This window comes from Phalacrocorax aristotelis, chromosome 6, assembly GCF_949628215.1.
Source record: "Phalacrocorax aristotelis chromosome 6, bGulAri2.1, whole genome shotgun sequence".
Taxonomy (NCBI): domain Eukaryota; kingdom Metazoa; phylum Chordata; class Aves; order Suliformes; family Phalacrocoracidae; genus Phalacrocorax; species Phalacrocorax aristotelis.
In genome coordinates, this window is record NC_134281.1 from 41,772,622 (window position 1) to 41,787,797 (window position 15,176).

The window sequence follows — 15,176 nt, forward strand, 5'->3', positions numbered from 1 at the left end:
AGTTCTGGTTCTCAAAAGAAAAATAACATAAAGATTCAGATTACAGACACCTTCTCCTAAACGTTTCCCCTTGAAGAAAAGAGGCTACTATCTGTGTTCAGCCGTAAAAAGAGAAGCTAGGATGTTTTTCTACCTTGGCGGTACACATAGCCTATGTGCCACCTAAGGAGTCAGATGATGAAACTCTTCCTATCAGCAAGAGGATCAGAAAATAAAGTTTCCACTCTGTATTGCTGTGTCATGTTTAACTAAACCCAACCTGCAGCAACACCAAGTCTTCTCACATGTGATGATTTCTCAGCCAAGTACTTCTTTCAGTTGTAACCATTCCCTTCCTAAAAGGCAGGAAGAGTAGTAGCATATGAATTCCTGCTGCATCTTACAAGACTGATTTTATAAACAAAAGAAATGCAAATAACTGAGTGCTCCCTTTGTACCGCCTAATGTAAGCAAGAGTGTCTCATTATTTCCCAGCTTCTTCTCAGAGATGTAGCTAGGAAATTCGGATGTATCCACACCTTGCCTGAGGCAGTGTTTACAGAGCTCGGTCTTGTTTGCTAGAAATCACCAAATATTAGTGGGGCCTCTTCATACAACTTCTTTTAGACAATTCTGAAAATGAAAATGGTATCTGCTGTACTTGCTAAGGAAAAAAAAAAAAAAAGGAAAACTAAGAGATGACCAGTAAACGTGCCTGAGCACCAACGGCCGAAGTGTGTGCATCACGGCCAGCCTCCAGCAGAGCTCTCATTTTGTCACTGACATTTACTTGCCCAGTGTACAATTACAGCAGAGTAAGAGCAGAGTGCAGGAGTTGGTGGCAGATAAATATAGCTTTTCAAGATTACTTGATGTCCTTGCAGATGAGGTCACATACATTTCACATCTATTTTAAACTCAGACGCTTTTTAAGCATCCAGTGACCAGGGTCATCATTTTTCATCCACATTAATGGACATTTAGAGGAACCACAAAAACATGATAGGCTGAATATTTTCAGTACCTCAAAGCTGTTTTTCATTGCTGTTGCAGCCTAAACCTGGTGGACTTCTGTCTCCTTGTTTCAGTTACCCTGGAAATAATTAATTGCTGTTAACAGTCAAGAGCCCAAGACAAACCTTCATTTTCCTCGAATAATGTTATTTCTTTACCACATATGAAAAGGCAGACTTTATTTTATATAAGACTATAAAACCAGTCAGTAATTAATTACTCAGAACAAGCATAAGATGAGTATTATCAAATGACAAAAAAAAAAACAAACCACCAAATCCTTTATCAAGCGGGAAAATAAAATCATGAATCCCACCCCTTTATACTTCTCACATCAAAACCACAGGAATGTTTAATTAGGAATCCATTAGACCCATTTAATAAAGTAATTTTTCCCTTAGTGAAGCAGTTCCAGCATGTGCTGGAACTACATTACATGTTATAGGAAACTAGCATATTTAGGGAAACTAGCCTTTATAAAATACAATTATATTACAACTGTCAGCTATATTACTGAAACAGCACTAGTTTTTATTGTGTCTCAATGTTTGCATGCCAGTGTATTTCGTTAGACCGTATGTGATGAATACTCTATCAAAGGACACTTATATTTATTCCATCTGTAAGCTATCACCACATGTTTCTTAAAAGCCATTAGCAGAAGTGTCATACCAGAAATAAGTTAAGTCCTTATATGATTCATTGGTTTTAACAAATCAAACTCTGTGAAGTATAAACGTATGCCAGCTTTTTGAGAAGACCACAAATTGTCTAGAAGATGCCAAAAAAGAAATTCCTGGTTTAGTCTGAATGCTACCAAGCAACAGCTCTCTAACTAGAACGTTTAACGTAAAAGGGAATGAACACAATTATAAAGCCATTCTTCCTGCTCGTTCAGTGGCATCACATGCTGAGAAACCTGTATACAAGAGAAAAAACAGAGGTGAAATAGTTGTTTATTGGAGAACGGTGTATTTGTTACCTGAAGTGCTATGTAAGCAAAATGAACCGTTTCAGTACTTATATCACTAACATTAAATGACAAGCATTCAGCGTCTCTCATGACAGCCGGTGTTCAAAACTACTGAATTTAATTGCATGACAGCAAAAGAAAATCCATAAGGGACACTGAGCTGACAATTTATACTGAATGAAGCCAAAATTAAGATTAATAAAACCTTAGAGGATCAGGCTATAGATACCTGAAGAGTCGGCAGCAATATTAGAACAGCCCCAACCCTGCCAGTGTCATGGGACTGTATCTGTTTACAACGGGTTTGAATGCATCCACACTGGAAAACTGTGAAATGTAAAATAGTTTGGATGCCTCTTCTTTTAAAGAAAGAGACCATATTTTTATAATAATAAAAACTGGATTTTCTTCATAAATGAATGACTAAAAAGATCATTGGCATTTGTAATGCATTTTCAACCTCATTCTATCCCTTAGAACCCTCAATTTAGAATTTTCACTAAAGCCTGCCCTGACCTGGAATAGGGGTCACCAGATCAAATTGCCTTCTGGCTCAACATGACCCATACCATAAGTCAGGTTTAAAAAAAATGAGCCATTTGCAAATCACACTGTAAGGAGTGCAATGCATATATATTTGTCTCTGCTTGGTCTGTTTCTCACAGAAATCTAAGTTAAAAAAACAAAAAAGAAAATACAGCCTTGGAAAAAGAATATTTAAAATATTAGTAAATGGTACATGTATTGAATGGACAACAAACAGGCACAGGTATGAAAAACTGAACAGCAATGGACTTCTATAGCAAACTGCACAGGGAAACATGGCTATATCAAGTACATGTTCAGCTCTGAAATATCAAGAACTGATTTGATCTATACTGGTGATGAAGACGCCACTATCCACATGCTCATTATCATGATGAAAGACCTGCAAAAGGAAACTGTAAAGATGTCACATGATTTTTTTCTTTTTGCTTAGATTTTAACTTGGCTAAACAATAAAAATCTTACCATCATGGATTTTGGTGCCACTTCCACAGCAAAAACAGCAAGTCCCCTATTACTGAGGCAGTTCTTACTGTGCTCGTTGTTGACATGAATAATCACTTTGTTTTCAGACTGCAAGTGAAAAACCATGAAGGAACCCATCAGTCTTAATGGTTAAGTGGCTGCTCTTTTTGTAACAACTACACATGCCTCTTACTTTCTCTGAATTTGCTATTTGATATGATAGAAGCGCTTTAAGGATGTTGACGTCTATTCTCTTTGAAGAGTAACAGTTTCAAATGTACCTTAGCATCATCAGAGCCCAGATCCATTGGTCAAAAGTCATTTAAGACACGTTGAAATAATTTAAGCACTTATGAAGACACAACTTGGGAACACCATTTAGTGAGAAAACTATTCGCCACCGAATGTTACAGACTCTAGCACTTTACAATAGTTTCAAAAGGTGACCGGACAAAATCATACTAGATTTTAAGTACAAAGAAAACATTTATCTCTCAAGTAGTCCTTGAACTGCAAATTGCTAGAGGTGAGGAAGTGATCTGGAGAAGTGTCACTGGATGCTTGCCCAATTTTTGTTTGCAACATCCCCTACAGGCCACTTCTGAAGACTTCATTAATAAGAGATTTTTTTAAATATTTTATTAAATTAGTACAAGTATAATCACTTTTAAAACAGATGCTCTTGCTAAAGCTACGCAAGAAGGATTCGATATATAAAACTGAAGGCTTGGATAACAGAAAGTTCTTTAACCACCGGTTTATCCCAGGCAATACTCAGACACAAGCCTATATACCCCACTATTCAGTTGTCTCTAGATAAATTTCAATTTGACAGAGACTCTGGGAAACATCTGATTCTTAGACAATGCTATCCAACAATTTGTACTGAGAAACAGAATGGAAACACAGTTACTTTACACAGTCATTCTTATGGAGCAAAGAAGCTACTATTAGACTGGTAAGGACTGACCTAAAAAAAAAAGAGCTGTCTCTGGTGCTCACAGTACAGGGGTTTGTGGACAGCACAGTGCAAATATGGTAATTCTTGAAATATGGTATCACTGCAGAAATGTAAACACATTCTAGTGTGAAGCTGCTTATTACTTTGACCTAGCTGTTCTTGCATCACTTTGGTGGAGTCCTCATTTCTACATGGCAGTGAGATAAAGGCAAGCAAAAGAATTATCTGTATGGGAAGATACTTTGGCAACAGGAACAAGGTCACAGATATTCACCTACCACAGAGGGTACATTGTAAGAAGTTTGTGCTTTGAATGTTAGGAAGTGCCTCATTAACTATTTATTTTGGCATATAAATGGGCAGACAATAGACTTGGTACTGCTTACTCCCTGAGAAATTTGAGGCTCTGTATGCGAAGTCTTTTGGTTTCCCCAGCTCACACCCTGACTAGGGAGGGATAGAAGACAGACACCTTTCTCTACCCACTGATTAAATACATATGCAAGGCTAAAACAGAATCCCTCAGGAACCAGCCTATTTCCTTAATTTAATTACAGAAATAACAAAGAAACAATTATTTCTATTGAAATAGTCAGTATAATAACTGAAGATATAATCAGACTGCTTGCACTGCGGGAAGCTTAGAAGACAGATGCGTAAAACTGCCTTTTTATTATTTCTTTCCAGACATTCACAATACAAAAAAGCCTCCAGTCTACAAATTCTAATGAGATTTTCAGGGAAGTGCAACTATTTGCTTCAATGCAGAACAGAGGTATTTATGAAACCTAAGTGTATAAATGGCAGCGGTCAGTGATTTTAATCAGACAACATCCAGTTGCCTCAGTACCATCCTCATCTCCTTCTCTGAGACATCCCCAAACATATAAATAACTCCAGTATATCTACCCTAAAGGGCGAAGTGCAGATCTAAACCCGTAGCTCCAAGAAGCCTGGCATTCAGTCCTAATATTAGTCCACCAACCCACCCCCTTTTGCGTGTTTGTCCATTTAAAAATATACTTCTTGCTGTGATCTTTCAAGATTTAAAGCATCTTAAGTTTAGCATCTTACTGCACTGTATTTATTTATTCACAGTTCCTGATATAAATGAAACTGAGAATAAACAGCACATTCATCAGGATCTATGCGACAAGATTTAAAATCTCTGCTTCTCACCAACCACTTTTGCTTGGATTTACAATTGTTAACTTGGATTAGTAATAAAATAGCCCTGCCAGCCAGTTAACAATTTATCCATAGTATGCTTCTGAAACACAATCAATGCAAATCACTGGTCTTTTATTTTCTCATACACACTGAAAATATTAAATAGCGTAAATGCTGTAGTTTTTGCTCTTTCTGTAATGGTATTTCCTGATTTTAGTATTTGTTTTCTGGTATTGTGAACATATTATGTCTCCAAAAATTATCAAAATATTGAAAAATTAGAATGTGACAGAAACAAATACTCAGATTCTATATGATACTTAAAACTGTTTCCCTAATTATAATAAGCTGTCCCTTCCAAGAATACTGATCCAGACTCTTGAAGTCTAAGTGATGTGTCAAAAAGAGTTTTGCATCAGGCACGTTTTTTTTAATGAACTAGATACAGAAACTTGATATCAGAAATATCAGAAAACGTAATTCTCAAAAATGACACAAGAAGGGAAGAACAGTAATAATAGACGTTAACACAAAGTACCTTACAAAAGTCTCACACCATACCTTATTTTCAATTACAGAAGTGATTCTCCTGCCTGCTTTGTAGGTGTAGATGATTATGTTTTCAGAGGCATCCATTACTTTGGCCTCTCCTTTATTAACAATAGACTTGCAAATAGCCCTGTTGAGTTGCCAGCTCCCTGCCTCTAGATACATGGCTTTAATTCTGGGTTTGCATTTTTCTGCATAGATGTCAATGACAAACGGGCATGCCTGCAACAGAAAAATGAGTTTTATCATCACTTTATCTGCAGCTTTTCCCTCAGATTTTCATCCACAGCTCCGAAGTATTTTCATATATGCTCTGAAGTAGAACTACCCAAATACAAGTATGCCACTGAATGTAATCCAAGAGCTGTGGCAATCTTTTAAACCAAATGAAAGCTCAGGAAAAATGAACATTTTTCATGCCAGTCACAGCACACTGAATACACAGTTTGGTGCCTTTAGCTCCAACGTAACAAACCCCTCCTTGGATAGCAAAACATACAGGAATTAAGATGAAGTATGAATCTGTTTCAGTGTCTGAAATAAACCTGTCTCCTTTACCTGTCACACTCTTGCTATTTGTGCCACTTCATACAGATTTAAAATATCTGCAATGTTGCATTAAGCACTCTGCTCTTACAGTATCTTAGGTAAGATTAGTACATGTAACAACCAGCAGTTTGCATTTTCTTAGTCTCGGTAATAGCACCTCAGTTTCTCTCAAATGGCTGTTGGAATCCGCTAGGATTTCTCAGTTCTGTCTTTAATTTGTTAGGATCAATGCTCCTGAAATATCAGTCTTTTAAATTGTCTGAAATCAAGGAATTAAAGGGTTACATTATAGACACAAGTTAAGTAGATATATATTTTTAGATGAATGACTAAAAGCATTCAGACAGCTATGTTGTCCTTCCGAAAGCAAGGAATACGGCCATAAACCACAGTTAGTATATGGCACAAAATACCTATTCAAAATTTCTAACTTGACAAAAATCTCCCAAAAATCTTCTTGCTTAGAGGATAGCTCCCTCTTACGTCTGAAATGCAGAAAGACGGTTTTGTAGTTGCTCTGCTAACCACACTCGCAGGAAAAAGAGTAGGTGCTACTCATTAAGAAATCATTCACCATGATCTCAAAATTTTCACTCAGAGACAACTGAAGTCTCTCCACCATATTTAGTATTTTTGGTTCTGTATATATTTGTTTCATGCACATATGTTTTTATGTAGTCACCATATTGACCTGATTTAGGTTAACAGAAGTTAAAGAAATAATATAATCAGACTATGATATAAAAAAAACATCAGCTTTTCTTGGAAATGAAAGTTAAATGAGTAAATTATCTGTATATTTGATGTTTTCTTTAATTTTTCATAATTTATTTTCTATTTATTAAAGACATCTTTCTTTAGTGAGAGCTATTAACACCAACACTGATACTGTTTCTGAATAAATAAATAAATCTATAAGCACACAGAAACATCAGAGAACTAATTCCTGGTCCTGTAAAGTAAAAAGTGTGCCACCAGAAGCTCCTTCATTAAAATTTTATGTTGAACACCTTCAGACACTGTTGTGAAAGGTAACAGTAACAAAAATAGTCATGTCTGAAAATGATGTTCTGAATCATGTGGGGAAAAAAGTTATCTTCTCCTTATCTGCTTCTGTTGCTGCTTGGGCGAGGAAAGTGACGTTTTTAAGCACAGCAAGTCCTGCATTTTGTAGGTTTGCTGACAGGTCACAGTTTACCATCATCGTCTTCTTATCACTTCCCACCAGCAAGGTGCGTGAATTCTTTCAATGGGTATAACCCAAGATTCCTTGCTCTACAACCCCACAGGATACTGGCTTTCTCTAAAGCAAAAGGTGAATTTACTCTTTCAACAATGTCAGCATTATCCTAAGAAAGAAGATACCATAATAACTGAAAGTCAGTGTAAACCCTATATTAAAAGTGTTTGGACTGCGTCAATGACCTACTGAAATCAATTTATGACAGACAGAAACAGTACTGCAGTTAAACATGTGCAGCAAGTTGTATGTGAAGCAGTTATTTTTGCTGTATGGCTATCATACCTCCGTCATTTCTAATGCTTTATTGTAGCCCAGAGACAATAAAGTGACCCAAAGGTCACTAGGATCCCCTTCACGGTCATTGGCTTCCATGAGATTCAAATCCATAAATCCTTGTCTTGTTAGTTCGTTCTTTTTCATATCAAAATTCTCTGTTTAAAAAGAAATATAAGGTAGCACTTAAACGTCTGTTCTCTCTGAAAACACCCTTTATCCTTCCAAAGCCAAACTCCCACTTTGCTAACAAGGTTTACAAGATGCAGCCCCAGGCTCTCCAGTATTATTTGGGAAAGGATGTCCTTGACCAAATACGTGCTCTTTGCAGAGCTTCCCCGTGGATTTTAGATAATGACTATAATCAGCTGGCCCTTGTATAACCCAAAAGACGGTGAGATTTCAAAACAGAAAGGGTTTATATTGATTCTTTCCCTCTTTTTGCTAGCAGTATTTGTTGTGGTTGAGACTTGCAGAATGGGGTATATTAAGAAGGGGAAATTAAAGTCTGCTGGGGCCAGCACCCTTAGTGCTTGAGGTCCTTGATGTAGAAGTGATTTACTTAGTTCCTGAAAAGCAATAAAATGCTAGTAATGCTAACACCCCTCTCTCGATAGAATATCATAGACCGACCACTCTTATGTCAGCAAACACATAATTGAAATGTCCTTGTGTCAGAGATTTTTAAAAATGGTTTTCTCATCTTCATAACAATGCTAAATCTTTACTATATATTATTAAAAAGGTATTACCAATTTAATAAATCTATCTAAGGGTACAGATGCGGTAATAAATGGCTTGAACTTTGGTGTCAAGATTTATGATATTCGTCTGAACCCTTCAACTGATTAATGACCTGGTGAAACATTCACCATATTCTCTTCTTTCCTCTCCTATACACCTCACACACACATACACCCTCCTACTCATGTTGAGACCAGTGCAAAGGGGCGTAGCGCTGACAAAGTCATAAAGTATGGAATAGCATGTACAGGCATGAAAGGGACAAGAGAAGTATTTTTGTATGAGCTTTCCATTATTTAAGAAAAAAGTCCAATATCTTAAGAGTGTTTTAGGAAGAAATAGTTAGCAGTACTTGTCAAATTTAAAGAATTTTGGCCCAAATTAAGCAATGTGTCATAGCCTACATGGGCCAATATGACATGGGCCATACTGGCATATCGGACATGAGTTGCACAAAAACTATATTATAGAAACTTCTAATTTTCATACAATGTCTTCTAAATTTCCCGTTAGCTCACTCACTGCAGCTAAACTGCCAATGCTTTGAAACCACTATTTTCATGCGCTATATTACTAGAGCAGCCTACAGTCACTGGTGGTTGTATTCTCCTAGTCCTGTTATGAGGTAAATATGTGCATTCTCAAGGCCTTTGCAAGCTTAAAGCAATGCCACAGAAGTCCTTTTTTCTTCAGAATTGACATTTGTGGCCCAACACTGCTCCTGCAAGCTGGCAAGATGTCCCGTAACATTTATGAGATGTATCAGCAGACAGAAAGCAAAGTACAGCTGGAAGAATCTTAACTGTCTGTCAGCTTCCTCATCTCACTCACGGAAGTCTTAGAATCATATGGCTGTTGTATAGCATAATATGGACAAACTGTCACACCATATATGAACCTTTAAAAGACAGATTTTTAATGAAAAGCTACTAACATCCAAAGAAAAGATATAGTTGCAATAGGCATTTTCTAATGTCTAATTTTCTAATATCTAATTTTCTAAACAATCATCATAAGCTCTAGTTGCCATTTTTAAAGCATCATATACACACTACTTAAATGTCCCTCTCAACACTTTGTGAGATATGAAAGAGTATCAGCTTAATCTGCGGAAAGGAGATTGATTAAATGAGTACCTGTTACAACTTAATTCACCATACAATTCATGATTAGGACACCTGTAGTTTTTGGCAGCTATGAAATCTTTCACCAACAAAACTTTGCATTTAACAATGGGAAGAACTTTCTCAGCAGGTCAGTGGCACACATACCAGAATGAAGCAAAACAAAAGGTGGGAGAAAAAAAGAAAAACAAAGGGAGAAGAGAATAATATCTACCCTGTGTTCTTGGTATAGGCTACAAAATTCTTGGTTCTTCTACACTATATACATAGTAGGATGCTATAAGTAACAGCTTGCAAGTAGATTGATAGCCCTAATTAGTTGTATCAAGCACAACAACGAACTTACCCTTGCATACAGCCCATGCCTCCTCATCACATTTCTCACCACTAGTTCTCAGTTCAAAGAAATTGTATTCCTCCAAACTCAGAAGGCCATTTCCATCCAAATCAATTGTTTCAAATATATCCAATAAAGTGGCTCTAAAATGTTAAAAAGGCAGAACTATTTACCAATAATTCTGTTTCCTTTACTGTCTCATAATATTGTTGGTAACTATTGAGTCTATTTGAGAATATTCTGTACAAACAGTATTTTAGTAACATACAGCTTTTAGAAAGCTAGATGTTATTTGGAGCACACACTTTTGCCATAGTTACCATGCCTGTTTGGGAATATGACTCACCGGAACTCCTTGGTCAGAGCCAGTTCTCCATCTTCACCTCTATACACCAGTTTTGCTTCTCCAGTAATTTGTGTTTTTACCTTCTTCAACCTACAGCCTGATGTGAATGGGAGCAGCCAGTAAATGCCCGATCCAAGCTCCCCTTTCCATCCAAACATCTACTCTTAAAGGAAGACAGACAAGTTTGTAAGTTACTTCTCAAATGAACCTTTATTTATTACTAGTAATATTCATACAAAAGTGATTCATTACTTGAAAACATTGGTGATGCTAGGTTCTTTCCCTAAAGAAAACATGTCTACAGTGAGATGCTCTTGTGATGCCATTTTAAAGACACAAAAACTAGTGAATCTCTTAGTTATAATAAAAGTTAGAAAAACGTGCAGGACCAGAGATGAGGGGTGAACAGTCATTACTGGAAATGTCTAATAACAGTCCTATCATTTTTCAGATTTGTAACACTCTTGAATTGTTAAACTTTAAAACAAAAGCAGCCAGAAGCAGGCTGACAAAACCCTCCGAGTTTTTAATTTCCTCCCTGATTTATCAGCTTTGTTCAAACTAGCAACAAAAACTTCCTATGTAAAAAGTCATGAGCGACTTGGGTTTAAGCAGCAAGCCAAGTTCCCTGTGGCTTGGAAAGGGAAAGTAACTTAATGCTGCCATTTCACCTTCCTTATTTCTGCAATAGGATAAGAATATTCTGTGCACTATGAAGTTCAAAATCATATATATGGCAAGGAGAAAGAAAAGTAAAAGAAATGTTAACAAATTTTACCTTTGAACTTTATTTTTGAAGGTGCAGGAATACAAGTGAGTTTCCATAGAGTATGTGTACAGATAACCAGCAACTCAGCAATACTTGCCAATGCACCACATGATAATATGGTACTCACAGGAATTCCATTAAGCTTCTATACAAGTGGCTTGCAATTCAGCCCATCCAAAGGGTGTAACTAAGACAGTATTACATCTTACCTTGTGTAAGTTCTGCCACTTTTGAAAGGGAACATGCACAGAACAAGTGTTTCTTCTCACCTCTAGTCTGATTGGTACAGTGTGAATTCCTTCCAAACACTGGGAACTCATCCATACAGCATTAACACATACACTAAAGATATAACAATTGAAACAGGAATACAACAAAAATATCTAACCTCTTTGTTTTGTTGTTCAGTGAAGTTCACAAGCTGTAGATTTTCCTGGGTTTCATTTTCTTTCAGAATATACAAAGCTGTATCCACCGACAACCAATTACAAGATTTTCCTAAAAGAAAAACGTTCCCAACACAAATGCTTAATAATGGCACAAATTGTTGTTCTTTGAACCCCAAAGTAGATATTTCCAAGGTATTTATAATATTGATCCCTGTTAGTGTAAGGTGGAAAAAGAGAATCTATTATATGCTATCAGGATTTCCTTCCTATTTAGGTCAACCAGATAAATTCTTCCAAGTCTTGTGATTGTCTTACAGACAATGATTAGCAATAGTTCTAATATTAAAATTTGGTAGTTAAGGAAGCTATTTTCATTGTTTTCTACCATTAGTACAACATTATTGATACTTTTCTTTATACTAAGGCTCCTAGATATTGGCAATTAAGAATGTTAGCAAAATTATATCATATTCTTTTCTGAAGTTCTGTGAAATATTGTTAATCTCACCTTGACTGGAAACCCAGATTATGTGCAAAAGCTAGGGATACCAGAAGATGTAAATTTCAGAAGTGTAAGTTTCAATTATTTTTAAGATTTAAATAGCAAGATCCCTCTATATAGCATCACTAGTTGTTCTTTCTTTGTCTTAGGTTGGACTGGAGCAGACGCCTGGTCTTACTTATGTTGAATGGATGCCATTTGAACCTATTTGATTTCTTGTAGCTGTCCAGTTCCTGAGGGCAATCAATCAATGAGCTATTTAGTGGTCTTCAAGTTAATCAGACCACAGCAAAATAATTAAGCCAGAGACTTACTTTTTCTACAGTCAAGAATACTAAATAGTGGCTACACACAACACAACCTTGTTAAAAATTTGAAGATATTTTTGATTTCTCATAAAAAGGTGATTGCTTTGCTGATGTGAATCCTTTCCTTACATACTAGTATTATGCCTTCCTCTTCACAACAAAACACAAAGATATTTCTATATACAGGACAATAATGTTGTGCAAAAGTGGAATTTATTATTTTTTTTTACCAAAAGACAAGTACTCATTTGGTTACACAGAATGGCTGGACAATCCTGCAGCAGAACTATTCTAAGGCACCGTTTAAGAAGGTGCCACATGAAAAAGGAAAGGTAAGAGCAGAACACTGAGACATTCTGTTACTCAGATCAGTTTGTATCAGACATTTCCTCACCATTAGAAGTCTGATGATCAGCTTCCCAGGTAGTAACTGGAAAATGACTACTTTCTGTCAATTATTTTCAGTGAAGTTTTTATTACCAACCTCAATCAGAATCAATACCAACTTGCAGCAAAAGAGCCAGTCTAGATTACTCTAATACATCTTTGGGATCTAAAGGCTCCTGTTTCACAGGATTAAAGAGGAAATAATCTACTCGGGAAAAAATAATTCCAACGCAGCAACTAGATAAAGCTTCTTGGTAAATCACTGGAGAGAACACATCCAACAGCATTTGGAAAAAAAAATGACTCAGGTGGCTCTAATGCTGGGCTTCACTCTATTAAGATGAAAATTAAAGTAGCCAAACTAAGCTATAAATCCCTCAGACAAGATTCATAATCACAACATCAAGATGCCGTACTGCCATAAAAAGCCATAACCTATTTTAAGTATTTACAAAAGTATTTGAGGTGGAATATAGAGTATTCACAAAGTTTTGTATTGTTGTTTCCCTACAAAATACATTAACAATTTAAAGAGAGATACTGCTAACAGTGCCAACATTTCAATTTTGTAATAAGTAATTTCATAAATCTATGGCCAAAAATAATCTAAGAGCTTGGCTGACTAAAGGGAGAAAGATAATGGATTTAGCTGATTTTCACTGCCCAGCCAGTGAGCACACAGTGACTAAGCAGAAAATATGGTGTGACAAGTTAAGTTATATTTTTAATAGGACTCTGTCAACAGAGAAAAGTATTGCTGTATCATAATAGCGCGAAGTATTGCAAATGAGAAAGGGAGAGATGTATCAGCAGAAGAGAAGATATTTTCTACAGAGGAAAATTCTCCAAAGAAATACAAACACACTTACCTTCTACCTGACGAACGTTTAAAGGCTTGATGGTAATATATACTGTAGACCTTTGAGGTAAGTGCAACTTGTACTTGTGACTAATGATTTCACCATCTTCTTCTAAGTAGAAGCATCCCTTGGATTGTGCACAGTGCCATTCCTAGAAACCAAGCAGATATTAGACATTGCCTTGATCTTTGATCAAGATAAAAGCACCTTCTCTGAAATTTATTAATTTCATTATTTAATAAATCCTGCCTAAAATACACAAGATACATCACTGACCTTCTGATGCTTTTTTAAAATTAATTTTCTCAAATAGTCCTTTGTGTAGTCAGTGTTTGCAGAGCCATTAGAAACATTGCTTCTCTTGTGAAAATGCTTGAAAAAACATACGGACCACCCCAATGCTCAAATAGTTGAAATGAAATTTGAATTGTCATGAAGAATCAATCTGAACTCATGAAATTCTCTGAACTGTGTGGTTTACCACTGAAAGGCTGGAATTTTGCTATATTCATTCCATCAGGCCAATTGAGCAAAGAACATAACTGATTAGCTGAACAATGAGGAGTTATTTGCTCAGACAAATCACAAACACAAGTACCGATCAAATTAAATGGTCCTTCTTGACTTCTGTCAAAGCTATTGGAAAGACATAAACTGAAAACTGCTGTATTTGTAATATGCTTCCTAGAGAAGCCATGATTTTGCCGAGAGGCTAAAACAGCTACATGCTTCAGGTTTTTTTTTTTTCCTTTTTAAACAGGAGGTCCCAATTTTCAATTCCAAATATAATTTGAATGATATTTCTTTAGCAAAATAAAAACAAAGTCCTTATAGACATGCCTTGATCTGCCTTCCCCGGTTTGGATTAAGCCCATGATTTCTAGTCACTTTCCTAGCAATGGAAGAAAATGTTTCTGAGCAGAGCCTATCAGAAGGAATCTGTCAGTGTAATCTCAGCAGACAGCTCTGTCCAGGTGGCTGTACCTATGCTTAGTATTCAGTGTAACAGGTAAGCTAACACAGATTTGAGAAGAGAGCTTGTAAAAAAAAAAAAAAAAAAAAAAAAAAAGGTCTGCATGCAACTCCCAGTAAGGAGACTGACTACTAACTCCACATAAGGTTAGTCTTCATCAGAGTGCTACATTTCATTTCCCCTCTTAAAGAATCCATTCTCATTACAGTGGATTCATGGCCAGTTGATGGTACTTTACAGTCAATGACCTAAAGGTGTCAGGCAAGAACTGGACTTCACTAGTGTAGGTACACTCAGGACACCAAGTAACACACTTGGTAATCCATGTGGCGCTGATCCTGCATTTAGATCCCTCCATTCAGAACTGTACATTTCTTAAGAATGTATATTACTAAGGGATTTGTGGATTTAAAAGCATTCACTCCTGTGCCACAGTTTTGCCACTGATTTCTCTGGGAACTGGATCGACTCCTCTATACTAAGCATTTCTCCTTCAAACATTACCAAATTTGTCTTCGTTATACTCCTTTCTGCTTTAAGAACTTTTTATAAATTAATCAAAACAAAGAGAGAGATGTACTTTGAGCAAACTCACCACCTGTGTTGGCACGGAAATACTGCAGAATCTAATACTCCCACTTCATGTTCTGCCTCTGAATCACTCTTATTTTATCAGATTTATCCAAATAGCACAAACTCAGCTATGAAAAGAATC

The 15,176-nt window shown here is 36.3% G+C and overlaps 1 protein-coding gene across 2 annotated transcripts in view; it reads right to left on the minus strand.

Moving 5' to 3' along the window:
* Positions 1-1,155: 1,155 nt before the first annotated feature.
* EFCAB7 (EF-hand calcium binding domain 7) overlaps positions 1,156-15,176 on the minus strand; it is a 30,493-nt gene continuing 16,472 nt past the window's right edge. For both annotated transcript variants that reach the window (XM_075097371.1, XM_075097370.1), the window contains exons 7-14: positions 13,498-13,639; positions 11,431-11,540; positions 10,274-10,431; positions 9,937-10,070; positions 7,732-7,880; positions 5,670-5,879; positions 2,978-3,085; positions 1,156-1,912 (exon numbers count right to left, since the gene is read on the minus strand). In XM_075097371.1, the coding sequence (XP_074953472.1) occupies positions 1,838-1,912; positions 2,978-3,085; positions 5,670-5,879; positions 7,732-7,880; positions 9,937-10,070; positions 10,274-10,431; positions 11,431-11,540; positions 13,498-13,639 (1,086 nt within the window). In that variant the 3' untranslated portion in view covers positions 1,156-1,837. The remainder of the gene's footprint in view (positions 1,913-2,977; positions 3,086-5,669; positions 5,880-7,731; positions 7,881-9,936; positions 10,071-10,273; positions 10,432-11,430; positions 11,541-13,497; positions 13,640-15,176) is intronic.